This window comes from Puma concolor, chromosome A1 (genome assembly GCF_028749965.1).
Source record: "Puma concolor isolate L17-30 chromosome A1, mPumCon1.1.hap2, whole genome shotgun sequence".
NCBI lineage: Eukaryota > Metazoa > Chordata > Mammalia > Carnivora > Felidae > Puma > Puma concolor.
The window spans coordinates 216,587,020-216,614,229 of NC_141667.1; the positions used below are offsets into that span (position 1 = coordinate 216,587,020).

The 27,210-nt window shown below is 38.4% G+C and overlaps 2 protein-coding genes across 4 annotated transcripts in view; one reads left to right on the forward strand and one right to left on the reverse strand.

The window, feature by feature from the left end:
* Window positions 1–27,210, forward strand: part of GTF2F2 (general transcription factor IIF subunit 2) — a 158,301-nt gene that overhangs the window by 65,929 nt on the left and 65,162 nt on the right. Inside the window, exon 5 of the mRNA XM_025924322.2 lies at window positions 19,742–19,823. Coding sequence (XP_025780107.1) covers window positions 19,742–19,823 — 82 coding nt within the window. The remainder of the gene's footprint in view (window positions 1–19,741; window positions 19,824–27,210) is intronic.
* Window positions 1,774–12,672, reverse strand: KCTD4 (potassium channel tetramerization domain containing 4). Of its 3 annotated transcripts, XM_086711808.1 has the most exons (3): window positions 12,584–12,671; window positions 12,441–12,488; window positions 1,774–3,396 (listed from the first exon to the last, which is right to left on the reverse strand). In XM_086711808.1, the coding sequence occupies exon 3, from the start codon at window positions 3,209–3,211 to the stop codon at window positions 2,432–2,434; it is 780 nt and encodes a 259-aa protein (XP_086567934.1). In that variant the 5' UTR covers window positions 3,212–3,396; window positions 12,441–12,488; window positions 12,584–12,671; the 3' UTR covers window positions 1,774–2,431. The 3 variants fall into 3 exon arrangements, with proteins under 3 accessions (XP_086567934.1, XP_086567935.1, XP_025780106.1); XM_086711809.1 differs by lacking the exon at window positions 12,441–12,488 and having other exon boundaries at window positions 12,584–12,672; XM_025924321.2 differs by having other exon boundaries at window positions 12,441–12,654.

Sequence of the window (27,210 nt, forward strand, 5' to 3'; positions counted from 1 at the left end):
TAAAGCGTCACTTTGTGACTTACTCTGTGGAGCAGTGAGAAAAACAAGAATTTTTTTGTGAAAAATTTGAGGAAGAAATTCTTCATTGACTGCAAACAAAAATATGATATCACCCTGACTTATGATTGGCATTTTGTATGATTTGTTGAGTTTTTTTTAATGGGAGGCATTTCTAAATATTTTAAGAAATGGTGAAATTGAAAATGATATTACAACACATTATTTATGCACTTGATGTATAAACCCAAGTGCAACTGGCTGAATTTAAAAAGCTACACTTCTAAAAAGTTACACAAGAATAATCAATCTGGTCAAATATCCTTCCAGATTATTAAATTGTTTTACAATATTATGGTTTATCAAAAGTTTGAGGATGAGTTAAATGCATCCAGATACAATTTTTTTAGAGACATTTATCAAAATGATTAATAGATTTCTTTAAGTACTGGTTTCCATCAGTAATGATTTGTTGTAACAGTTAAATTCTCTTTTTGTGAATTCATGCAAAAACTTATAATACTTCTAAGGAGATTTGTTCAGTGATATCTCCTGTAATAAGATATGTCAAGGCTATATTCATTATCTGTAATGAAGTCTTGTTAGAGAAAATCTTGCTTTGACATTAAATCACTATCATTTTTTTCATTACCAAAGTCCAAATGCCAAGGAAAAGTCAACTCATAAGCTGGAGACGCATGTAAACAGTTCAATTATGGTAATAGCTAAAATAGATTTTACTGTATTTTTCTGTTTTCATAGTTCCTTTAACTCTTAATTAAGCCATGTTAAAGTATGTAAGAGATAATTTGATGTTTTATTAGAAGCATCTTTTTTCTTGTTATATATAAAAGAAGATTGTGTGGTTGATATGGAGTTTTGAGGTGTGTTTTTTTTTTATGTGCATTTTTTAAAGGACTTTTTTGTATGATAGATTTTAAAGTATTTCCCTTAGTATGTACAGCCAACTTTTGCATTACCTTTGATTTTATAACTGGAAATCAGAGTTCTAAGAATGAATTAGCTTTGCTGCTAATTCCAAGTTTTTATGTTTAAGCAAACTTTTGGCATTTATGTTAATTTATGTAACCTCAGTCAAGGCTTTCAGAAACTTTTGTTGAATTTTATTAAAATCAAGATTTAGTTACCTGTTTTAATGGTTAAATTTGTTTAATAGTGGTTAAATTTTAAAGGAGCAAATTTAAGATCTAATTTGTTCTTAGAAGCCAAAGGAAATGAGAGGCATAAGATTTAGCTGTTCTTTGGGAGGAAAAATGCACTCTAACTTAGCACTTAGAGCTAAGTTTCTGCATTATCTCATTGAGACAGCCATATATGAAACTTAATTTAAAAAAATAACTTCAGCATGAGGTTAAAGAAATTAACACAATTCAGTGAATCTGAGATTTAGCATCAAAATAGGTACTGAAATGAATAAAGTTCTTTCATAAGAATAATGTCTAGTGATGCTCATTTAATATTTTTGAGCTTGAAGAATGAACAGACAGGGTGGTTCTGAAAATGAACTCCTGTATTATTTTGATACCACATATTCTGTTGAGGCTAAGTTATGCAGGTTGTGTTGGAACCCAGCCTGCAAAGAAATGAATTTGCTGATTTTTGTCACTTGGAAGACCAGCCAGGGTTACTGTAGCCTGCCAGTTGACTACATCAATAGTTAATATTGTGTGAAATCATCAAGTGGTACACTTTGTTTTGAAAGTGACACATACAACTTTTTATTATAATTATTAATACAAACAAAGAAGTTAATAGTGCTTTTATTTATTTTTTATTGTCATCAAGCAGTTTTCTAGGAATGTTCAGCAATATGTCAATTCAGCTATAATTCTAGTATAAAATACAGGAACTATGAATAAGCTTTTAATGCCTGCCGTTAAAATTAAGTCAATAGCTTTAATACCTTCTTACAGTTACATTTGGTTTCACTGTAGCTCTGTTTTAGTACATCTGCACATCTCTTTTTCTCTCAATGTTTAATTTTACCAGTTCAGTTTCTTTGTAGATTGGTAGAAAGGATTTTAAATCTTACAGCCCCTTAAAATATTGTATTACCATTTACTTAAATGAATGATAGATAATGTACATGCTTGTTCATTGTGCAAGTACCAAAGACATTCTGATTGAAAGACAGTTTACGGAGAAATAAACAAATAGCAAAAGCATTCAGTCTTTATTTATAATATATAGAACATCACTGTTTTCATTTTAAGAGTCTGATCAGCAGGAACACCCTTGAGAAGGACATCTTTAGCGATAGAATTTACATACCGTTAGCTCACAGTAATTGATTAGCAGCAGGGCTCTGAGTACAGAGCTGACTGGGCACACGTTATTTGGGATGCCTTTGATGCCGTGGTTTTCCGAAGCTTGCTGGCTGCATGCTTGTTGCCTTTGTTCGTGACACAGGTAATTACTTGATAAAATGAAGTGCATCGCTGTGAACAATTGACCCTTTGGAACAATCCAGGCTGGTCAGCAGTCTAAAGCCACACTTTAAAGCCATCATTATAGCTTCAAACTTAAGAGTTTCCAGGGTACAGACAAAGGTGTTGTCTTCCTTTAGTACAAGTCGAGTGCCATTTTCAGATTTTATGAAGTATTTAAATTGAATGATGTTTGATGATATTGAAAACTCCTCTGGAAATCCATCCAGCCTGCTTTTGGACACCAGAACAATGCGAGATTTTATTTTTGATATGAAATCAGGAGCATTACAGAAAATTCTCAGTCCTTGGGAGCGATCATGGTTATCTGTTATTTCCAAGAAAGTAGTCTCTCTGGGTGTTAGCTGTTCTTTTTCCCACCTGGCTTTCACTTCCTCCGCCAGTCCCTTGAGCTGAAAGAATTCTGCTTCTTGTGCAAGAAGTTGATTTTCTCGAAAGCCTTCGGGCAGTAGAAGTTCTCCATTTCGTAGGAAGTTCAGGACATGCCTGAAGAGGAGTCCATCCCTGTCTATGAAATAATGCCCATCAGCATCAAACGGGCAGAGGATTTTTCCATTTACTATACCTTCAAGGAAAGTGTCTGGGTACTTGGTCAGTGTTTGTTTTTGAGTAATGTATAAATATCCACCAACGTTGAGGGTCATCAGTGTGGATTTGCAGTTCTTTCCTTGGTCAGCGTCTTCCAAGCTGTTGTGTTTCCCTTCATACTCCTTTTCTTTTTCTCTTCTGTTTATTTTACGCTCCATTTTTGAAAATGCTATTTCAGCCTGTTCTTCTTGGCTCTGAGATTTTTAAAAAAGAAACACTACCACACAAGCACGCCTTTATTCAGCCCCAGCCTGGTGATGGAATGGAAATGCTGGCAGCGCCGCCTGCTCTGTCAGCTCGGTTTTGCAGTAGGTGGCGCATCAGCTATGCGTGCGGGAGATTTCTGGAGTAAGAAGACAGGGAAAAAAAAGATAATTTGCATTTAACTGTATCAGGGAAGGAATTTGTTGTTTAAGATTTTCATGTGTGTTCTTTGAAGTAATAAAAGTTCCTCAAGTTACTCAGTAAATTGAATTTCCTCTTAGCAGTTAAGCAGTTACAAATATTTAATTCTCCAGCTAAGTTGAGTATGTTTCCGTTTCTAAATGTCTTTTAAGTTATTGTTCACACAGGCAAGCTTAATATTGAATAATATTTTTAGTTTTTGAAAAATAATGCATATTGAATCTGTGTCATTTTTTAAAGCAAATCATAAACAGGAAACCAAAAGAGAAGGGAAGGAGGTGTATAGAATCTTTTCTCCTGTAAAACACACATTTCACAGTGGTGAAGTCATTTTTAAAGACCCAAATGAGAACATTTAAACCTGTTATGACGTGGCACTTGAATTTAGTTTGATTTGCACGTGATTGTGATTTAGAGATCTTTAGCACGAGAGAAGAAATTTTCTTAATGCTCTTAATGCTTAACGAAAGGTTCTATTTTTTTATTTTATTTGGGTTTATTTGTTTGTTTTACCCTAAGGTAAAGCGTCAAACGTACAGGCTTTCAGTAGTCGTTTACATGTCTTTTTGGTTAAGATATCCTATGAAAAATTCATAAGCTTGTGTTATCCCAAACCCGCTCCATGTGGAACAAAGACTTGGGCTGCTGTAGAAAATACTGTAACTGTGTGTGTGTGTGTGTGTGCGCGCGCGCGTGCGTGTGTGCATGTTCACATACCCACGTGCACGTGTTTTGGAAGATAAAAGATTCAGAATACCTGCTATAAAATAGTGCCATGGTAAATTTCACTGTTTGTTTTTTTTTATGGTGTCCCCCCCCCCCCCCCCCCGCAGTGTACACAAAAGGCAAAAGGGCCAAAGACAACTTTTTATTTTATTTTTTGGTAAGTTGGGAACTGGAACAGTGTTGAGTCTGGTGTCCCCTCCACCCCCACCCCTTTTTTCTTCTTCCCCTCTAACTTGCCTTCCAAGGCATTTTAGAGATCTGAGCTTTCATTTCTAGAGTTTAAAGGCCCAGGGGTAAGAAATGTGAACATTGTCCCCAGTGCACTATTACTTGACTGGTTTATCTGCTAAATTATTCTGAGGAGCACATTATTCTCAGAGTTAAATTAGATTTAGATTTAATATTGAATTGATTTATATTTCTATTACATTAAAGGCATTTTTTAATTATTCAACTGTATGTTGGCGGAAACATTGGAGCAGAGTCTTCTAAAAATGCTTATTACCTTGTATTTTCTCTAAGCAGTGTTAGATTTTCTTCAGATATAAAAAATTATATCTTTAATTATAGCAGATAACATGTATTAATACTTAGATTATCAAAAGTCCATTGAAATTAAACTAGAAATCTAATGCATAACGTTTTTAGAGCTGAGTTTTTGCTTAGAGACCATAAAATTCAACCTCCTCGTTTTACCAAAAATAAAATTACATTCTGGGGAATTTTTTTAAATGTTTGTTTATTTTTGAGAGAGAGAGAGAAAGAGAGAACGAGTGGGGGAGGGGCAGATAGAGAGGGAGACACTTTAAAGAGGCTGTAGGCTGTGAGCTGTCAGCACAGTGTCCGACGCGGGGCTCGAACCCACGAACCATGAGATCATGACCTGAGCCAAAGTTGGACGCTTAACCGACTGAGCCATCCATGTGCCCCTAGGGAGCTTTTAACAGTGTTTTACCTAGAACTTTACAGCTTGTTAATAAGCCAACACTTGAACTAAAGCTTCCCCTTAGTCCTGTATCATTTAAGAAGAGTTTACTCTTATATTCTAACAATTTCATGTCTGTGTTGATTTTGTTGTTTTAGAATCAAGTCTTGTCTATGGATCTGACTTTTTAAGAAATATAGAGGTGCCTGGGTGGCTGAGTCAGTTAAGCATCTGGTCATGGGCTTTCGGTCCGTGGGCTTGAACCCCTCATTGGGCCCTGTGCTGAGAGCTTAGAACCCGGAGCCTGCTTCACCTTCTGTGTCTCCCTTTCTGTCTGTCCCTACCCCACTTGTGCTTGCTCGCTGGCTCTTGCTCGCTCGCTCTCTCTCAAATAAACATTAAAAAAATTTAAAAAATATATTTAATAGATTTTTTTTTAGCACAACTTTGGAAATGTATTCATGGGATTCATATGTTTGTAGTCACTGTATGCTAGTAGCACCATGTAATAAGCAGAATCCGCAGAGACGTGATAATTTCGTTGCTGGGTCTGGTCCTCTTTAAATGAACTTTATGGGACATCAGAAGCAGCAGAACAGAACTGTAGTGTAGTGATGGAACCTGGGTTTTGTATGATTAAATGGAGTGACGTAGGAGATGATCACGTAATCCTAGGCCTTCTTCCCTACAGCCTGTTTGGCCCATTTGTAGATGCCTTCATGGGGAAATGAAGCTCGTGCTGCTAGAAGGTGGGCTTCCTCAGGATGGGAAGGTGAGGCGGGGCTGCCTCTTCAGCCAGCGCACCGGGGCCCCGTTACACTTGCCAACTCACTTCTGTTTCTGCTGCCTGGGTTTTAAGACTGTGTTCTTTGTTTCTGCTGGCTTGCCTTGACAGACTCTGAACCCACCCCAATATGTGCCTCTGACCCTCGGTCGCTTTTTTTTCACTCTTGACTTCACACCGGCGTTCTTGGCTTCTGCACACCTGCCATGCATGATTTGCTTGCCACCCGTGGCCTGGCAACAATAGTGTGACGGAAGCTTTGTCTTAGTGCCTGACTAGAAGTTGATATGAATCCATAGCACTTTTCTTTTGTGTCCTGCTGCCCCCAACTTGCAGTCTTGAAAAAGAAAAATGGCTCCCGGTAGGCCTCACTTTATCCCCATTACACCACATTATCCCCTTTAAAGTAACATGATTGCGTTTTACAGACGTTGCAGGGGGTTGTAGATCATTGCTGCCTGTTGTGGCACACCTGCCCCTTACGAGACAGCTAGGTTGTTTTCTTCTTTCTGTTCTATTCTAAGTTTGTATTTGCCTGCTTGGGTGGGTGGAGTGTGGGGAAAGCTTGTCCTGGATAGTGTCAGTCAGGTCCACACAACCCTAAAACTATAAAAGTGGTGCTTTGTATGCCAAGAAAAATATGGTGTGATTCTGTTCCTCCACCTCACTGCAGATATAAACTGCAGTTCAACAGTTTCAGCAAAAAGCTTAACCCACATGTCAAAGATTAGCTTACTTAGATCCACTTGATCACTAGATTTGAGGATTTCATCTCCTTTGCAGACAGAATGATTCTTTTAAGGTAGGGGCCCTGTTTTCTACTCATTACCCTAGACCTTTATTAGAGTTAGATCACCTCTGTCTTAGACATCTGTACTCACACATACAAAAGAGCCCTTTAGCCAACTTTTAGGATTTAATTTTTTTTTTTTAACGTTTATTTATTTTTGAGACAGAGAGAGACAGAGCACAAATGGGGGCGGGTCAGAGAGAGGGAGACACAGAATCTGAAACAGGCTCCAGGCTCTGAGCTGTCAACACAGAGCCCGACGCGGGGCTCGAACTCACGAACCGCGAGATCATGACCTGAGCCGAAGTCGGCCGCTTAACCGACTGAGCCACCCAGGCGCCCCAACTTTTAGGATTTAGACAGTGCCATGTTAGGTTCTTGGTATAGGTATATCCATTAGTTAGGCCCAGTGCCTAATCAAAATCTAGCAAAACCTTCCACTAATACGAAGATGCTAATCTTCCAGTATCTGCATTAGGCAGAACTTCTTCCAGGCCAGTGGGAGGAGTTCCCATCTTATCTACTAGTTCCTGAGGGAAAATGAGGTCATTGTTGTCGCCATGATTGACACGGGATGTCATCATAATATATGCTTGCTCTATTTATGTGCCATGGAAGGAAGTAGAACCTCACCAAGAAGGTATCTCTTTTGGTTGGAAGATACAAGATTTGATAATTCCCCCAAACTGACCATATCACTCTGTGAAATTCAAACACTCCTTTTCAAGGAAAAAGGTTGGTTTTAGGAGCTGCCTTTAAAATAAGGAAGAACACTGCTTCTGTCTCCACCTATACCAGATCTTTTTGGTTGTTTTTACCTCCATGTTTTCTGCCTGTCTTTACAAAAACAAAATAAAATAAAACAAAGATGATTTCTCATTACCTTAGAAAGAAGATAAAAGCAACTGTCGATTTTTACTTGAATCTGGCACTCGGTCTTAGCTCCGGACTTGCCACATTTTTTCAAGCTTCTTGATCTGTTTTCCTCACTTGAATTTGATGCCCACCTACCTGACTCCATAATGATAGCTTTATCTGTTCATTTTCTCTAATCTGGCTAACCCTTGGCCATCTTACTTTTATGTCCTCTGATATCTCTGCTTTGAACCGTGTCTTTTGCAAGCTAAGTTTTCTCTCTTTTTTAAGTTTAATTATTTATTTTTGAGAGAGAGAAAGAGAGAGAGAGCGTGCATGTGAACAGGGGTGGGGCAGAGAGAAAGGGAGTAAGAGAATCCCAAGCAGGCTCTGCACTGTCAGCATGGAGCACAATGTGGGGCTCGAATTCACAAACTGTGAGATTATGACCTGGGCCGAAATCAATCGGATGTTTAACTGACTGAGCCACCCAGGTGCCCCAAGTTTCTCTTTTTTAATGTGTGGTTTATCTCTTCTTTGTAGCCTCCTGTTAATAGCATTTAATGTGAGAAACATTCGTTTTGATATTCAGCTATGACTAATTTACTCTAGCCTCTGTGTTAAAAAATAAAAATAGGGGTGCTGTGTGGCTCAGTCAGTTAAGCATCTGACTCTTGATTTCAGCTCAGGTCGTGATCTCAGGGTGGTGATATTGAGCCCTGCATGGGGCTCCATCCTAAGCGTGGAACCTGCTTGGGATTCTTTCCCTCTTTCTCTGCCCCTCCCCAGCTCTCTTGGGTGTATGCTTGCTCTCTCAAAAAAAATTAAAATAAATTACACAGTGTAATGTATTAATATAAGAATCAAGTATTTTTCCATGTTAATCTAATTATGTTTGAATGTCAAACCTTTAGTTTTGACGTATAAAATTCATCTGCATTAAGTGTTGTCTGGTACTGGGATTGTACTAACACAAATACTGCCCCAGCTACCTTATGCTGCTGATTGGCCACAGTATCTAACCAACTATGTAGAATGCTTGAATCCTAGGACTCACTGGATATATCCTCTGGCAGGAAGGTTCTGTGGATGGGTACTTCCAGTCAGGTGAATGTGTTTGAGAATGTTTTGCAGTGTTGAACTGAGTCTTCAGAGAAGCCCAGGAATCTTTGCTATATTGGCAAACTTAAGGCTTATTTGAGGAGTGTAGAAAAGAATAAAGCACTGTGTATTAAAAGGAGCACAAATAAAAATGACAGATTAAATGAGAACTTCAAGCAAAATTCCATTTCACATTCTTTGCTTTTCATTAATTATACAGTTGACTATGAAAACAATTTACAAATCACATTAATTCATATTTTAAATATACTTTGGGAGATGAGTGCTTCAGGGAAAGCAGTGTTTTATAATTCTGTGAGAAGTCATTTATGTTTTTTAAAATGAATTTTCTCTTTTTTGAATTGTAGCCTATGCATTATTATTCACTGGAAAATTCTATTGTAACCAGATGAGCAAAGCACTTTCATGAGCCATCAAATGAACATTGAAATTATATTATTATATAGAACTCATTTTTATAGTGCTATTTGGCAAAATGGAATTTTGCCTTCTCTTTGGGAAGAAGATATTTTTAAAATGTTAATAACCATTATGTACAATCTCAAAATGAGGGACATGACTTTGAAAACTTGTAAAGGTAATATTATTATGAAATCAGTGATGAAAAAAATCTTTGCTCTTAAGTACTGTCCCCCACCACTGGTCCTTCTGTCATCCTCTTTTCTTTAGATCCTCTTGTGTCCTTCCTTAGTGGTGACATGGTGTGGAGGAAAGAGAAGGGAGCCTGAACAGCAGGACAGGATATATGATGGTTCATAGGAGCAAATGCTGTTTCTTAGTATATTGATTGTAAATTAGGGACGGAGGACTCTTTCATGTTGCACATTTTTCACATTAAACAGTTCTGAAGTCAGGGTATGTCTTAAAATCATGGTAGTGTTTTGTCTTAATGGCTTATAAGATGATGTTATGTTATAGGTGATGCTGTCTCAGATTTGATGAAATATTTGAGCAGTTCTGTGAGCTGCTACCTTCATACCACCAGAAAATAAAATTAACAGAGATACAGGGAGAGGAAGAAAGGGAGCCTGGGGTGAGGAGCCATATTATGCAGCAGTTTTAAGCTCTGGCTACTGCATATTAGAATGACCTATTGAAGTTATAAAGATACCACCATCTCTTGCCCCCATAAGCCACTTCGAGTAGAATCTCTGGCTTTGGGCCCAGTAGTTTTTGTTGTTGTTGTCTTAATTAAAAAAAAATTTTTTTGTTTATTTTTGACAGAGAGGGAGAGACAGAGCATGAGTGGGGAGGGGCAGAGAGAGAGGGAGATACAGAAACTCAAGCAGGCTCCAGGCTCTGAGCTGTCAGCACAGAGCCCAACGCGGGGCTTGAACTCACAGACTGCGAGATCATGACCTGAGCCAAAGTCGGACGCTTAACTGACTGAGCCACCCAGGCGCCCCTGGGCCCAGTAGTTTTTAAAAAGCTCCCCAGGTGATTATTCTAATGATCAAGCAGAATTGAAAAACCACCATATGAAGGTAATTCGTGAGTTCAGGAAAGGGAACTTATCTCAGAGGAGTTCTTAATGATGCGGACATAACTTCTACCCTGTAGTTGTGGAGATAACTTTGTTAAATTATCTTGAAAATCATAAAGAACTAGTGTATGGCATCCACTGCTGTTACCAATTAAGCATGGTGAAGAGAACAGGAGGTACTGAAGTTGAAGTTAATGAAATACTTGAATCCTGTTGACTTGATTTGAAAATAGGTGCCGTTGGCTTGTCTATAAGTATTTCATTAATATTGTATCCCTCAACCCTGTTGCAGTCTTTCTATGTGCAGTGGTCTGTATTTTTCTTCCTTGGTATCACTCATCATATCAAGCACAGTGTTTGGCACTATTTAATAATACTATAGCATTGTAGTGAAAGTCTGTTCTCTAGGAGACTTAATCTTTCCTGGAAGGATTTGTTTTTTGTTTTAATTCATTTAATTACCTTTGCTATTGTTTTTTTTTTTTTTTTTAATGTTTATTTATTTATTTATTAGTGTTTATTTTTGAGAGAGAGAGAGAGAGACAGAGTGCCAGCAGGGGAGGGGCCGAGAGAGAGGGAGACACAGAATCTGAAGCAGGCTCCAGGCTCCAAGCTGTCAGCACGGAGCCCGATGCAGGGCTTGAACTCACAAACCATGAGATCATGACCTGAGCCAAAGTCGGACGCTTAACCAGCTGAGCGACCCAGGTGCCCCGCTTTTCCTATTGTTTTTAAGTCATTTCTAATTTCAAGTGCAGCAGCCAAAGCTGGATTGCACCCTTTGATGAAGGTCTAACTAAAACAAACGATTATATTATTAGGATTTTCCTGCCTTATTTCATTTATTGTTAAACATAGCATTACTTTATGTTTTTTATAAAGCTGTGTTTTATTTCTGGGTTTTATCCAGCCTCTTATTCTTGAAAGCAGCTTTGAGGTTAGAAATTATGTCTGTTTACAAGTCAAAACATCATGCCCACATCTGTATTCAAGAGGCTTTTATATTGGCTAATTACATATATGATGTAACAAGCATAAAAGAGACTGTAGTCTGAAGTATAGGAGAAATAATAACTTGTGGACTTCATTTGTAAACATTAAAACATACAAATATTTGTTTTTAAAAAGCTCATTCACTAAGTTACTTCTTTGATCTAAAGTCTGTTATGGCTCTTGACTGATAGAACAATCCAGATTCCTTTGTGCCTTTAGGCCTCCATCTTTGATTTTGTACTTTAGCTAGCTACTTTTCTTTATACTCCTGGGCAACCATTCTTGTCATTCACAGATGCTATTTGATCATCATTACAGTGTCCTTTTTTTTTTCTTTAAAGTTTATTTATTTTGAGAGATAGAGAGTGTGGGAGAGGGGCAGAGAGTCGGGGGGGAGAGAGAGAGAGAGAAAATCCCAAGCTGACGTGGGGCTCAAACTCACGAACTGTGAGACCATGACCTGAGCCAAAATCTAGAGGCAGATGCTTAACCAACTGAGCCACCCAGGTGCCCCTCAGTTTCCCTTTTATAGGAATGTATATACAGCCTTCTTTCTTACAGTCCATAGGTGAACAGTTGAAGAGCAGTGCTATGTGTCAGGAGGTTGAGATGTTTTCTAAATCTTTGGTCTAGTCCTCAAATCTTGTTTCAGTATTTGTTTAAAATTGGGAATTTCCGGGGCGCCTGGGTGGCGCAGTCGGTTAAGCGTCCGACTTCAGCCAGGTCACGATCTCGCGGTCCGTGAGTTCGAGCCCCGCGTCGGGCTCTGGGCTGATGGCTCAGAGCCTGGAGCCTGTTTCCGATTCTGTGTCTCCCTCTCTCTCTGCCCCTCCCCCGTTCATGCTCTGTCTCTCTCTGTCCCAAAAATAAATAAAACGTTGAAAAAAAAAAAAAATTAAAATTGGGAATTTCCAGTGCATTAGGTGTATTTGTAATTTGAATATTATATGAAAACATATTACATAAATAGATAACTTTGGGGAATATTTATATTACTGCTCCTTTGTTACTTTTGAGGTAAATAATCAAATGCTAACTCTGTAGGTTTACTGAAATCTGAACATGATCTTTCATTCCTAAAATTTTTGAAGGTTAGAGATCAGAACATCCGTTGCCAAATTTGAATAGAATAAGGATCACTTTCTTAATAATATAGAGATTGCAAGTTTGCCTAACTGGTTTGTTAAGATACCAAGTAGTTTATATTGATTTGCCTTACCCTGTGAAGCACAGGCAAAAAATTTCCATGAAAAGATTTTAAATGAGAAGAATGGAAATCAATAGGAATATTAAAAATGGTTTACCTTTTAAATTCACCAGCTCTGTGAAAATATTTTTTCTTCAGTCCTCTTCTGATGGTAGACACAGATGTGATATAAATAAGAATCAGGAAAATAGCTTCAGAAGTCATAGGAACAGTCCAAAATCTTGGTTCTGGCTCACTTACCTGTGTTTTAACTGGAATTGGAAGTGCTCTTAAAGGCCTCCACACCGAAGTGGATCTGGAGTGGCCTTGTGGAAATGAATGCCTATAACTTCCTGATGCCTAGCATCTTCCTAATATACCTGGTATCATTAATTACATGCCAATGCTAATAAGCACCCTCCCTGCTTATTACTGTAACTTGTTTAAACTAGGTATGCCCTTAACTTGTAAAAAGTGCCTGTCGGTTTTCTTGAGTTCTTTAACATGGAGTCTATCTCAGTTGAGATAAAGAGCCGGAAGGTCTTGGTTAGAGCTGAAATTTCTCAACATTTTGTTGTTGTTTCAAGAAAGTTTCTAATTTCTCCTCAAAGCAAATTTGATTATATCTAGGTCTTATTAGAAAGTTATCAGCGCAGGGGCACCTGGGTGGCTCACTCGGTTATGCGTCTGACTTTGGCTCAGGTCATGATGTCACGATTTGTTTTGTGGGTTCGGACCCTGTGTCAGGCTCTGTGCTGACAGCTCCGAGCCTGGGGCTTGCTTCAGATTGTGTCTCCCTCTCTCTCTGACCCTTCCCGTGCTCGAGCTCTCTCTTTCACTCTCTCTCTAAAAAGAAAAAGGAAGGGAGGGAGGGAGGGAGGGAGGGAGGGAGGAAGGAAGGAAGGAAGGAAGGAAGGAAGGAAGGAAAGAAAGAAAGAAAGAAAGAAAGAAAGAAAGAAAGAAAGAAAGAAAGAAAGAAAGAGTGAATCAGCCCACACAAAAGAAACACTAATGAAATAATAAAACATCCCCAGTTGGAAGTGAAGGCCAGTAGTTGTTGTTTTTTTTTCTTTGTTTATTAAGTGAAAGAGAATTGGAACTAGATCTCAGAGATCCTCGTCACTTCATTATGTACATGCTGAGGCCCAGAGATGTGAAGTAGTCTTGCCAAAGTGACATCACTATTTACTGACAGAATCAGAACTGGAACTCTTCAGTTCTTCTTTATGGCATATGTTTTATATATTTACCCTTTAAATTTTTCTTAATTTTTTCTTATTTATTTATTCATTTATTTTAATTCTTATTTTTGAGAGAGAGGGAGACAGAGCGCGAGCAGGGGAGGAGCAGGGAGAGATGGAGACACAGATCCAAAGCAGGCTCCAGTTCTGAGCTGTCAGCACAGAGCCCGACGCGGGGCTTGAACTCGTGAACCGCAAGATCATGACCTGAACTGAAGTCAGACACTTAACCGACTGAGCCTTCCAGGCGCCTCTTTCTCAATTTTTTTCTGAAACTAGGTGGTAGGATATAGATAAATAAAACTATTATCAAAGTTGTGTGTTCATATTCTTTAAGATTCTTTTGGTCACAAGTAACAGAAACCAGGAAGTAAATGGATCTTGCAAAAAAGGACGGGGGATAGGTGATGAGGAGAAAATGTAGGAAGGATTCTGGAATATTACCCAGTATCCAATTCTGGTGTGGGTCCCTTGGTTTGAAATTCAGAGAGAGAGAAAAACACACACAGGGAGAAAGAGAAAGAGGAAGGAGATGAAAGCCATTGTTCACTCTATTCCTACCACCTTCAGTATCTTTCTGCCTTACCTCCTGTCTAAATTCCACCTGTTTTTCAAGATCCAACTGTTTTATAAACAGGGTGCCTGGGTGGCTCAGTCAGTTAAGCGTCCGACTTGAGCTCAGGTCATGATCTCACAGTTCATGAGTTCGAGCCCTCACGTCGGGCTCTGTGCTGACAGCTTGAGGCCTGTAGTCTGTTTTGGATTCTGTGTCTCCCCCTCTCTCTCTCTCTCTGCCCTTTCCCTGCTTGGGCTCTGTCTCTTTCTCTCTAAAAAATAAACATTAAAAAAAAAAAATCCAACATAAACATCGTTTGCTCTATCAAACCTTTTCTTGAACCTCAGCTAGGCATAATCTCTTTGTGTGTTTTGGTCTCTGTATTCTGTGTGTATCTGTCTTATAACTGTTAAAAAAATTCTGCATTGTGCAGTAGAGTCCCATAGCCCATAGGGAAGGACCGGTAGTCTGTCAGGTAAATTCAAAGGTAGGGAACGATAATGTGCATTCCTAGTGCCTTAAACATTTTATCTTAAGGGTTAAAATGTACATTTAGCTACCAGTGTACATGTAGGACAAGGCCTTTGATTACAGTATAGTATGCTGATTGAGCATCTGCTGTTTCTTGGGAAAATTCAACTCATAATCTAGTTTAGATTTACAATTTTGGCTTCTTAGAAAAGAGCAAGAACTTAGACACTGAAACAGTAGGAATGCAGAATCCTTCTAGACTTGCATGTTTCTCTTCTTGTCTCCTGTTAATTTCTCCAGTGTCTACTTTGAGAGTAGTTTTTTTAGCAACTTACTTTTATATCATGCCTTGCCAAGGCACTAAACCTGGTTTTCATAGAAACATCTCCTTCCCCCATACTCATAATTAATAGGATTATATAATATATAATCAAATTGCATAATTACTAACAGTAACACTAGCATAAACAACTTCTAATATAGTTAGAACAGAAGTGTGTGGGAGTACCAGAGATGAACCTAACTGCCCACTATGGGCAAGCTATGGGCATCTGTCACTGTATTTAAAAGAGGGGACTTGAGAGCCTTGGTAATCTAGAAGTGGGTTAAGTGGAGGTCTATTAAAAGTGATTCTGGTGTTGGGGTGCCTGAGTGGCTCATTCGGTTGAGTGTGCAACTCTTGGTTTTGGCTCAGGTCATGATCTCATGGTTTGTGGGTTCAAGCCCTGTGTCAGGCTTTGTGGAGCCTGCTTGGGATAAGTGATTCTGGTGTATTCAAAATGATTTATATACCTGTCTTAGATTCCCACTAGACCAGCAACTCTCAAAATGTGATCTGGAAACTTTTGGGTAGAGGGATTCCTGAAACCTTTCAAAGGGCCTGTGAAATCAAAACAATTATTCATAATAATACCAAGGCTTTTTGTCTTTTTCAATTCTGATTTTCTAAACATTTCTTAGTTTAATTTCTAATATCAACAGCAATAGATAAAACCCACATCAAAGCTCTTTGGGGGGGTCCTCAGTACATTTTAAAAAATATATGCCACAGAATCATTTGAATGGCTGCACTAGACTCTACTCCTTGAGGACAGGAGTCATGTTTTATTTATTTTTGTTATTCCTGATGCATTGCAAGTATTTATGGTCTTTTAAATTGGTTTTGTTTTGTATTTTTTTTAGAAAGGGAGAGGGAGAGTGCGCTGAGCTGTGTGGAGGGACAGAGGGAGAGAGAATCCCAAGCAGGCTCCCTGCCCAATCTCTCAAACTCGCAAACCGTGAGATCATGATCTGAAGAAACAAAATCAAGAGTCAGTCACTTAACTAACTGAGCCACCCCTGACCCCCAACAAAGTGGTTTTAAGTAATGAATGAAAATGATCTGTAATAAACAACAGTGGTGTGCAAGTAGGTGCTTTCAAATGCCTTTAAAATATAATGCAATATTTAAAGCATGGTCAGTGAAAAGAATATGAAAACATTTTCCTATGAGGCTTTAAAATGTGTGTGAAGGCTTTAAATCCTGCTTAGGAGGCTTTCTCATAAGTAATTGGCTTTTTAAAATTTACTTAAGAAGAGAAGGGGAGTGAGCTAACAGAGATGTGGGGTTATTTAAGAGCAGCCAATCAGTGGGAAAATTCATTGCTGATGATTAAGACTTTTCTTTCATTTGAGAATCATTGGAAAGCTATTTTAGGTTTGAAAAGGGGATATGATGGACAGGAAATTATGGTTTGGGAAGTGAATTTTGTTGCTTTATGAGAATGACCTTGATTGAAGAATAGTGATGAGAGTAGTGGCCAAGGTGAAATGGGCAGGTGCTTTGGATGCTTCTTACCCTTTCAAGTATTATATGGAGAACACGGACAGCAGAATCCTTTAAAAATTAAATTCACCCTGTCTACGTGGTATAGATACTGCTAGACACGTGGGGAACATTAACAGATGGTATTAACAGGTAGCTCCTTTAGTATTCAACATTAATAGACACATGGATATAAAAGTAAATTATTTTCTGGAGTCATGTGGTATTCTAAATTTGTTTTTTAAAAAGGATTGATTTATGTTTCAATAGAGGACTTTCTCATGCACTTAAGATACTTTATACATAGGAATTTCCCAAATCTTGTTCTTGTTATGACAGTAATTGTTCTAGATAGACTATTCATCTTCAGTGGAGAGGCAAACTCAAACATAAGATTTGGGAAATTCAGATTTTTAATCTCAATCTTACTAAACTGATTAACAAGAAGAAATTATTTCTAGACATTTAAATTTCATATAAAATATTTATGGCTTTATTTCCTTCCTGACATATTTTGATGTAAGGTAGGCATGCTTCTCATCATTGCTTTTTACAGACATCTGTTAGTCTGTACTTGAGATTTGTTGTGTATCTCACACGCATTGAGGGACTCTTCAACTACTGAATTACGCATGTGTTCACAGGTTAGGGACTACAGTAAGGAGTCTTCTGGAGTTTGGAGACAAAATCAAGAAAAGTCACCATAAAGAAGATTTTCTAATATAAATCATGTGGGTGTGGTACTATCTGCACCCTACATTTTGGTCAGTTTTTCTGCCCCCCCCCCCCCCCCCCCCCCCCCCCGTGAACTGTGTGTCTCTTGAAAAGAATACCATATCTTTTGTTGTGTTTTTTTCACATTTTAAATTATTTTTTAAATTAAATTTTATTTTTTAAAATTTATATCCAATTTAGCATAGAGTGCAACAGTGATTTCAGGGGCAGATTCCTTAATTCCCCTTACCCATTTAGCTCATCCCCCCCCCGCCCCCCCCCCACAACCCCTCTAGTAACCCTCTGTTTGTTCTCCATATTTATGAGTCTGTTATGTTTGTCCCCCTCCCTTTTTTTTAATGTTATTTTTGTTTCCCTTCCCTTGTGTTCATCTGTTCTGTGTCTTAAAGTCCTCATATGAGTGAAGTCATATGATATTTGTCTTTCTCTTGACTAATTTCGCTTAGCATAATACCCTCTAGTTCCATCCACGTAGTTGCAAATGGCAAGATTTCATTCTTTTTTTGATCACCAAGTAATACTCCATTGTATATATATATATCACATCTTCTTTATCCATTCATCTATCGATGGACATTTGAGCTCTTTCCATACTTTGGCTATTGTTGATAGTGCTGCTATAAACACTGGGATACATGTGCCCCTTTGAAACAGCATACCTGTATCCTTTGGATAAATACCTAGTAGTGCAATTGCTGGGTTGTAGGGTAGTTCTGTTTTTAATTGAGGAACCTCCATACTGTTTTCCAGAGTGGCTGCACCAGTTTGCATTCCTGCCAGCAGTGCAAAAGAGAGCCTCTTTCTCTGCATCCTTGCCAACATCTGTTGTTGCCTGAGTTGTTAACATTAGCCATTCTGACTGGTGTGAGGTGGTATCTCATTGTGGTTTTGATTTGTATTTCCCTGGTGATGAGTGAGTGATGGTGAGCATTTTTTCATGTGTTGGTTGGCCATCTGGATGTCTTTGGAAAAATGGGCCCATTTCTTTTGCCCATTTCTTCACTGGATTATTTTTTGGGTGTTGAGTTTGATAAGTTTTTTATAGACTTTGGATACTGACCCTTTATCTGATGTGTCATTTGCAAATATCTTCTCCCATTCTGTCAGTTGCCTTTAGTTTTGCTGATTGTTTCCTTCACTGTGCAGAATCTTTTTATCTTGATGTGGTCCCAGTAGTTCATTTTTGCTTTTGTTTCCCTTGCCTCTGGAGACTTGTTGAGTAAGAAGTTCCTGCAGCCAAGATCAAAGAGGTTTTTGCCTGCTTTCTCCTCGAGGATTTTGATGGCTTCCTGTCTTACATTTAGGTCTTTCATCCATTTTGAGTTTATTTTTGTGTGTGGTATAAGAAAGTGGTCCAGGTTCATTCTTCTGCATGTCACTGTCCAATTTTCCCAGCACCACTTGCTAAAGAGACTGTCTTAATTCCATTGGATAGTCTTTCCTGCTTTGTCAAAGATTCGTTGGCCATACGTTTGTGGGTCCATTTCTGGGTTCTCTGTTCTGTTCCATTGATCTGAGTGTCTGTTTTTGTGCCAGAAAATAGTACTGTATCTTAATCATCTTTGATTCCAAATGCCTAGATGGTGCCCTTTACCTAGTACGCACTTAGTTCATATTAGTGGAATGCATGATGTCATTCACCCTGACGAGATGAATCATAAATACATTGCTGATGAGCCAAAGGATTTCCTGAATTTCTTCTCAAAACCCGGGTGAATTTGCATGGAAATAAGACTGAACCATAACTTCCTAACCATAGACATAAATCTTTTCAGACCATAGGAAAGCTAGTGCCATCATGGGACAGTCATATATGTGCTATCAAATAAAATAACGTCTGTAAAGTGACTTCACAGCAATGTTTGGTGCCTGGTAGTCATGTTGGAAGTGCTAACTTTTGTTTACTTTTTCAGTTTCTCTCAAATTTTGTGTCAGGGTCACCATAAGAATTCTTACTAATGGTAGGAAAAATTGCCCTTTTGTTTGAACAGATGTCCATAGCAGTTAAAGCTCTTATTTGGACACACCCAAGTTAATAATTCTGCTTGAAAATAGAAGTCAGAGCAACTGGCAGGCAGAACTGGTACACAGCATAGCCTAGACAATGATCTGTTCAGTTTCACAGTTTTCTAGTCATAGTGTATTCTAGAATTTTATTTGCCTACATGTATGTGTGAGTGTGCACACCCACACATGCAAATATATATTATCTTTGATTTTAGTGGTTTAGACTAGCTGAGTTTTTAGAAGTTACTTCTCTGCCAAAGATGAGATAGCCTCCACACCCTTCAGATTTTTTAAATTTGATTTTATGCCCTTACATTTAAGCCACCCTCTCTAGAAAAAATAAATAGAAGTTGTTATTGGCAAGCAGCTGCAGCAGCCCAGTAAACCTGACAAGCTCAGTTTTTCACTAGCCAAGAGTAAGGTTTTTCTCTATTCTGACTAATGATGGTACTATAAACTTACCAGTATTCCTTTTGTTTCATTGATTTTTATTATTATATTTGATGCTGATCATTATTACTGTGGTTAGGATGTCAAAGTAAAATCTTAAAAATAATCCGTGTAATCTCTGAATACATTTGTTAATTTTTTTCTTTCCATTCAAGATAAACTTTCATTGGAAGGAATAGTCGTGCAAAGAGCTGAATGCCGACCTGCTGCCAGTGAAAACTACATGAGATTAAAGAGGTTGGTGTTTTTTAACTTTATTTGTTTTTGTTTTTTTTTTTAATTTTTTAACGTTTATTTATTTTTGAGACAGAGAGAGACAGAGCATGAACGGGGGAGGGTCAGAGAGAGGGAGACACAGAATCCGAAACAGGCTCCAGGCTGTGAGCTGTCAGCACAGAGCCCGACGCGGGGCTCGAACTCACGGACCGCGAGATCATGACCTGAGCTGAAGTCGGCCGCTCAACCGACTGAGCCACCCAGGCGCCCCATGTGTTTTTTAACTTTAAAATAATACCTGATATTTCCTCTTGGGGATTGAAATACATAGATTACTTATTGACTGCATGAAGACTACAGTTATGTTAAAAGTGTTTTCTTCAAAGGCTGTTTGGTTTTAAACCTAAGAACAAACTTCTAGTTATAAAATAAGTCCTGGGGATATAATGTACAGCATGGTGACTATAGTTAGTATTGCTATTTTGCATATTTGAAAATTGCTAAGAGAATAGATCTTAAAAGTTCTCACCACAAGAAAACCTGTAAATATGATGAACAGTTAACTAGGCTCATTGTGGTGATCATTTTATAATGTCTGTAAAGTTTGAATCATTATGTTGTATACTTGAAACTAATATAATGTTATATGTCAATTATATTTCAATTAAGGAAAAAAAAAACCCAGGTAAGAGTTCCTTTGGTAAGAGAACTTTCACAACTTGGGCTATTTGGGATGTTTTAAGCTACTCTCTTAATATAACCTGAAATCACACTTTTTATGCTTCTTTTTTCTAGTCATCTGTATAGATTTTGATTCTCTAAAGATATGTAATAAGATATTTGTACTATTTTATTTTCAAAGGCTGTAATTTTCCCATAATGAACATGTCTAAAATACTATACAGGATAAAGCAAGTAGAGCTGCTAGAATATCATCCTTTTCTCTTGATTACAGAGAACTTTTTGTAAACTTACTCCTCGTTAGAGATTTTTCATAAGGTCTTCCCCACTGTTGTATATGGTTAACATTTTATAATTAATATTGGAAGATGACTGCAAATTCTCGATAGTCCAAATTTGGACTTTCAAAGAGCAATTTAAAAAAAATTTTTTTTTTTCAACGATTTTTTTTAATTTTATTTTTGGGACAGAGAGAGACAGAGCATGAACGGGGGAGGGGCAAGAGAGAGGGAGACACAGAATCGGAAACAGGCTCCAGGCTCCGAGCCATCAGCCCAGAGCCTGACGCGGGGCTCGAACTCATGGACTGCGAGATCGTGACCTGGCTGAAGTCAGACGCTTAACCGACTGTGCCACCCAGGCGCCCCAAAGAGCAATTTTTTAAATGCTGAGAAGTGGAATATACTTGCTTTAAACTTTCTAAAACATTTTTTATTTTAAGTAAACTCCATGCCACCCGTGAGACTCGAACTCCCAACCCTGAGATCAAGAGTCGCATGCCCTACCAACTCAGCCAGCCAGGAGCCCCTTGGTTTATACTTTTTGTTGAATATATTTCAGCTCCATGTAGTTTAGAATTATAACTTTGTTCATTCATTCAGCACTTACTGTGTGAAAGGGTAGTGAACAAAACAGGTAAAACTCTCTGTCCTCGTGGAACTTCTATTTCAGCCAATGATAGCTGTACAGAGCTCATAACCGGGAGCACACTGTTCAGGCTATAGCGACAGCCTCTCTGAAAATAAGTGTTCTCATGCTTTAAAGTGGCTGCTTGAGCCACATCCTCTCTAATGTCATGTCATCTTTTTAATTTCCCCACCTTCTCAATTAAATTATTGTGTGTCTCTCGGGAATGAAACAAAGACTTATTTTTTTTGTGTCCAATAATTCTTCTCATTTAAATGCCTCCCCAGGGCAAGTAAAAGGATGACAACCAAAATGAAGACTTTTTATAACAGAAAATAACTTTCATAACAAAGTAACTTTGGAGAGGTGTTTCTCTCTTTGGGTGTAGCCTATAAAGTTGATCATACAATGCAAGTCTTTTTTGTAGACTTCTCTTCTTCAAGTACTGAAATGGAAGAATGCAAAATCTGGTTATTGAGCGGCCTGACAAGATCTTTTTTTGTGGTTCTAATTTTCTTTAAAGGTTTCTAAACCTTTTTAATGATGCGATTAGGCAAGTCACCTGTTGTGTTAATGAAATGTCTGCTTTTTTCTGACCAAAAAAGATAGGAAAATTGTTTAGCCTTTTGACTCTTGCTAAAAGACCAGCCATTACGTATTTCAGTTACTTACATGACTTAAGGACACAGAGTGATTCAGGAGATGATAATCATGTGAGTTTCATAAAATAGGCGATACAGGACGCGTCTTGAATACTGAGATTGTTTTGACCAAGTAGAAAAAGAGAGGAGTAAGAACACCCTCAGCAGAGAGACATGCATGCATAAAGACTTGAGGCCTCTTTCACACCTCAGATCCAAAGTGTCAGAAAAATTTTATTGACCGTTCCTTCAAAATATTACACATCTGCATTCTGACCGTCTCCCCCCCACCCCCATGATGTGTTGTCATCTCTCACCTGGATCACTGCAGTAGCCTCCTATTGCAGACTTCCTGCTTCTGTCCTTGCCCCACTGTGATCTGCACAGCTGTCAGACCAGTTCTCAGATCTGTTAAGTCACGCCATTCCTTTGCTCCTGGGTCACTTGCAGTGTGTCCTTTATTACTCAGAATAAAATTTGAGTCCTTGGAATCATCTGCAAGGATCTGCATGATCACCCTCCTTCCTACTCCTTCCCACTTCTCCCTATCCTTTGATCCTCCCCCTCACTCCCCTCACTCTGCTTTCCCCACCCTGACCTCCTCTAACAGTCATGAGTACTCTAGGTACTTCCATATTAGGGCCTTTACACCAGATTTTCTTTCCTGCCTGGAATGTCCTTTCTGCAGATAGCAGCATGGCTCACTCCTTGCCTCTTTCAAGTCTCTTCTCAGATTCTACTTTTCCAATAGTGCCTACCCTGACCAGCCTACTTCTTTCTATACTTGTATTTTCTTATAGACCATATCACCTCCTAATATACTGTATAATTTATTTATGTTTATTGCCATCTTCGCCCTTGTGTGATTTAAACTTCCCTGGTTGGTTCTTTGGTGTGTGGGCGTGCACACACACGAGCACACAATCATCTGTTTTGCTCACTTACACACACGTATACCCAAGTGCTTAGAACAGTTCATGACATGTAGTGGGTAGTAAATATCTGTTCAGTGAATAAATGGCAGAAGATAAGGTTTAAAATGTTAAATACCTTTACATTCTTGCTAAATTATTTGTTAAAGAGTCTCTGTTGTGGTAAGAAATTTGGACTTTGTGCTGTGGCTATTAGGGAGGCACTGAAGAATTCTAAGCAGCGTGGAAAGCAAAGTTTTGGATAAGCCTTTCTGTCCACAATATAAGACTGAAAGCAGGGAGATAAGCTAGAGGCAGATGTGATCTGAATGACTAAATGTTAAAGTGGTTCTAGCCGGAAGGGAGATGAAAGACTAGGTTTTGAGGATATTTGGAGGTAGAGTCGATAGGATTTAATGAACTCATCTCCTACTTAAGTGGTTGCGGGACAGGAGATTTCGCTAGAACCAGACTGATGGTGGCCTGGGTGCACTTCTGCTACGAGTCCTCAGACTGATTCCATGCCAACCTGTGTGTTGCACAGGATGGGCAACACTGATGAGAGGGAGGGGTGAGGCTTTATAGACCCCATGTCCGTTTTACTTTAAATCCTGGTTGACAGTTTACATAAAAACTTAAAAGAGCAGAAAGTACTTAAACTGCAAGAAGAGTACTGATGGGTAGATTATCAAAATAGGAAAGTAATGCGAGTCATAAGTTGTATCTCATGTACAGTTGACACTTGAACAACGAGAGGGTTGGGGTGCTGACCCTTTGCAGAGTTGAAAATCTGTGTAGAACTTTTGACTTTCTCCAAACTACCAATAGCCGACCATTGACTGGCAGCCTCACCAATAACGTAAACAGTTGATTAAACATATTTTGTATGGTCTGTGTATTATTACTGTATTCTTATGATAAAGTAAGCCATAGAAAAGAAAATGTTAAGAAAATCATAAGGAAGAGGAAATACATTTACAGTGCTGTACTGTAAAGTATCCATGTATAAGTGGACCTGTACACCTGAGACTAGTGCTGTTCACAGGTCAACCTGTACTTTGTTTATCGCCATTCAACATTTTCAAATGCCAAATGTGATCACTGAGGTAAGGCTCAGTTTAAAGAAAATCAGTAGATACTCTTCTTGCTCCAGAGAATTTACAGTTTGTGAACCTGAAGGAACGAACACACACACACACACACACACACACACACACACACACACACACACACACACAAGATTATCTAAAACATCTATTTACTGATGATATAGTAGGAGGCAGAGAATGTGGTGGTGCTGGGGCGCCTGGATGGCTCAGTTGGCTAAGTGTCCAACTCTTGATTTCGGGTCAGGTCATGATCTCACGGTTTGTGAGATCGAACCCTGGGTCATGCTATGCACTGACAGCACAGAGCCTGGTTGGGATTGTCTCTTTCTGTCCATGTAGAACTTTTGACTTCCCCCAAAACTACTCTCTCTTTCTCTCTCTCTCTCTCTCTGTCACACACACACACACACACACACACACACACACACACAAACTTAGAAAAAGAAAAGAAATGTGGTAGAGATCAAATGGAAAGGCAGATTTCTAGATATAGGTGACATCAAAGTAGAACTGTTTGAGAGCAGACCTGGCAGTCCAGTACCTAAGATACACTATCCCTCATATTTCACACATATGCTCAAAGTTTTTCAGGGCCTACTGACTGCTTGGTCCTTAATGACATTCAAGTTTGTGGATAATCTGGCTTCGTTTTTAGCTGTTTTCCTTTTGGCAGACATCAGCTAGTTCTGCCACACTACACATGGTTACCCTGGATGTGCTGGGCACTTTTAAGTTTTTATGCTTTTGTTACATGCTGTGTCCTATACCTAGAATGCCTCATCTATCTTCTGCCAAGATCCTCTGAGCTCTTACATCCAACCCAGGTGTCACTTACTCAGTGAAGCCTTCTCATGTCTTCCATTCCCCACTCCAGTTAGGATCTGCCATACCCTTTTCCACATTCCCACATACTTACTTATTCTTTTTTAATGGTGTGTATGAATGTCTATGTGTTCTTTTTTCTTTCTTTCTTTCTTTTTTAATGTTTATTCATTTTTGAGAGAGAGTGTGAGCTGGGGAGGGGCAGAGAGAGAGAGAGGGAGACCCAGAATCTGAAAGAGACTCCAGGCTGTGAGCTGTCAGCACAGAGCCTGACGCGGGGCTGGAATCCACAAACAGTGAGATCATGACCTGAGCTGAAGTCGGACGCCTAACCAACTGAGCCCCCCAGGCGCCCCATAAATGTCTCTGTTTTCTGCTGTTTAAATGTGCATGGTTGCATCTTCTACAAGATTATGAACTTCATAAGAACAGGGGTTGTAGGTTTTATCTTCTTTCTTTCTCAGTCTCTCTCTCCCTTCCTTTTTTTATTCTGAGCACTTAGCGTAGTGCATTACAAATACTAAATACCCAGAAGTATTTGTTGAGTTGAAATAAAAAGGAATGGCAAAACTAGGTGCAGAAACTTAGGAATCAACAGCATCCAGCTTTAATTTTTTTTTACTCAGAACTGCACTTGAAACCTGGACTTGATTTTTTAGTTAATTTACACATGCGTAAGTGGACCCGCACACATACGTACGTATCTTCCTTTCAAAAGGGGAAAGTGATGATAAAGCAAATATAGAAGCATTTCATCAACAACAAAAGGTTTTCAAAATATAAAGTAAGATTTAAATAGTTTTCCATTTGCAGAGGACTGGAAGAGAAAGCCTTTTTATCGAAGAAGACCTTTCCTTAAGTCAGTGAGGTTTTTTCTTTAACCATGCGTTTTTACTGTATTATATTTGCAAATAGTGGCTGAACTACACTTTTAGTAACATAAATAGATATATTACAAAGTATATTTTATATTTACATATAATACTCTTTAAGAATGATCAGTGCTACTTTAGTGGGAATTTAGTTTTAGTAATAAAATTAAATTTTAGTCGATAAATTAGCTACATGTGATGAGAATTACAATTGCCATATTAATCACATGTAAGTAAGATTCTGTCAGTTTGTAAGATGCTGTCAATTCATTTAGATAAAGGTGGAGATAAATATTTTTACTATAAATATTGTGTGAGAGAGAGAGCATCCCAAGCAAGCTCTGCACTGTCAGTGCACAGCCCGACGTGGGGCTTGATCTCACAAACTGAGCTTATGACCTAAGCCAAAATCAAGAGCCAGATGCTCAACTGACTGAGCTACTCAGGCACCCCATGGTGGAAATAAGTATTGCAGTAAACCCAAGGAATATGGGAACCCCTCCAGTCAATAAAATTCAAGCCAAGGAAGAAAAATTCATCCTATGCTGTAGTTTTCTTTTGTCCAGTCCCATCACATAATATAAAATTCTGCGAGCATCCATTTAGCCACCAAGAAAACACAAAAGGGAAAAAGAATTCCACTGCTTCTATTACTTTCTGTTTATCTGACATAAATTTGGATGGATCTAAGTGATATTTTATTAGGAGGAAGTTTATTTTGAATTAGTAAATGTGAATATATTTGATATCAGTTCACATTTGGTTTACTAATTTAAACTTAAATTGTGTTTTATTAAGTATAACTTTAATGATCGCGAGGCTTTTTAAAAAAACTAATCTCTGTGCCCAATGTGGAACTTGAACTCATGACCCCAAAGTCAAGAGTTACATGCTTCACTGACTGAGCCAAGCAGGCACCCCTTAAGGCTTTTTAAATAATCAAATGATAAATTAATACATTCACCCTGCTTATAATTCATGTTGTACTTTTTAAAATATAATGGAGACATAAAGATAAGGCAGTCACCCTAGTGGGTGTTTTCTTGTAGGAAAGTCATAGTAATAGGAAAATATGTGGCTTTTTAACTTGTGCATGTTTATGTCACCAATTCATCTAAAAATAGTTGTCTCAAAAGTTTTTATTTTTAATTCTTTCAGTGTTTGTGGGCTTTCTTCAAAAACCTAAGAAAAGCCTTTCTCTTTGGGAACAGAACATTGGCTGTGGAGAGGTGGAAAAGAGAAAAATCAGAGTCTTTTTTTCTGTGCTAAGACACCAGATAGTAGAAAGCAAGTTGTGATTCTCTTTCTTTCCTGGGGAGAGGTTACCAGGCTGTAGCTGCCTAGATTCCTGATGTCTCATATTATGATAAAAGATGTCTTAGAATGTCTTATTATAAGGGAGGAAGAAAAGTACCCCCTCACTCAGTAAACCTTTATGTAATTTGTGGGTGATGTGATTCATATGG

What these genes read in the sequence shown, in the direction of transcription:
- KCTD4 (XM_086711809.1), bottom strand. Translation starts at nt 3,211, where the DNA reads ATGGAGCGTAAAATAAACAGAAGAGAAAAAGAAAAGGAGTATGAAGGG.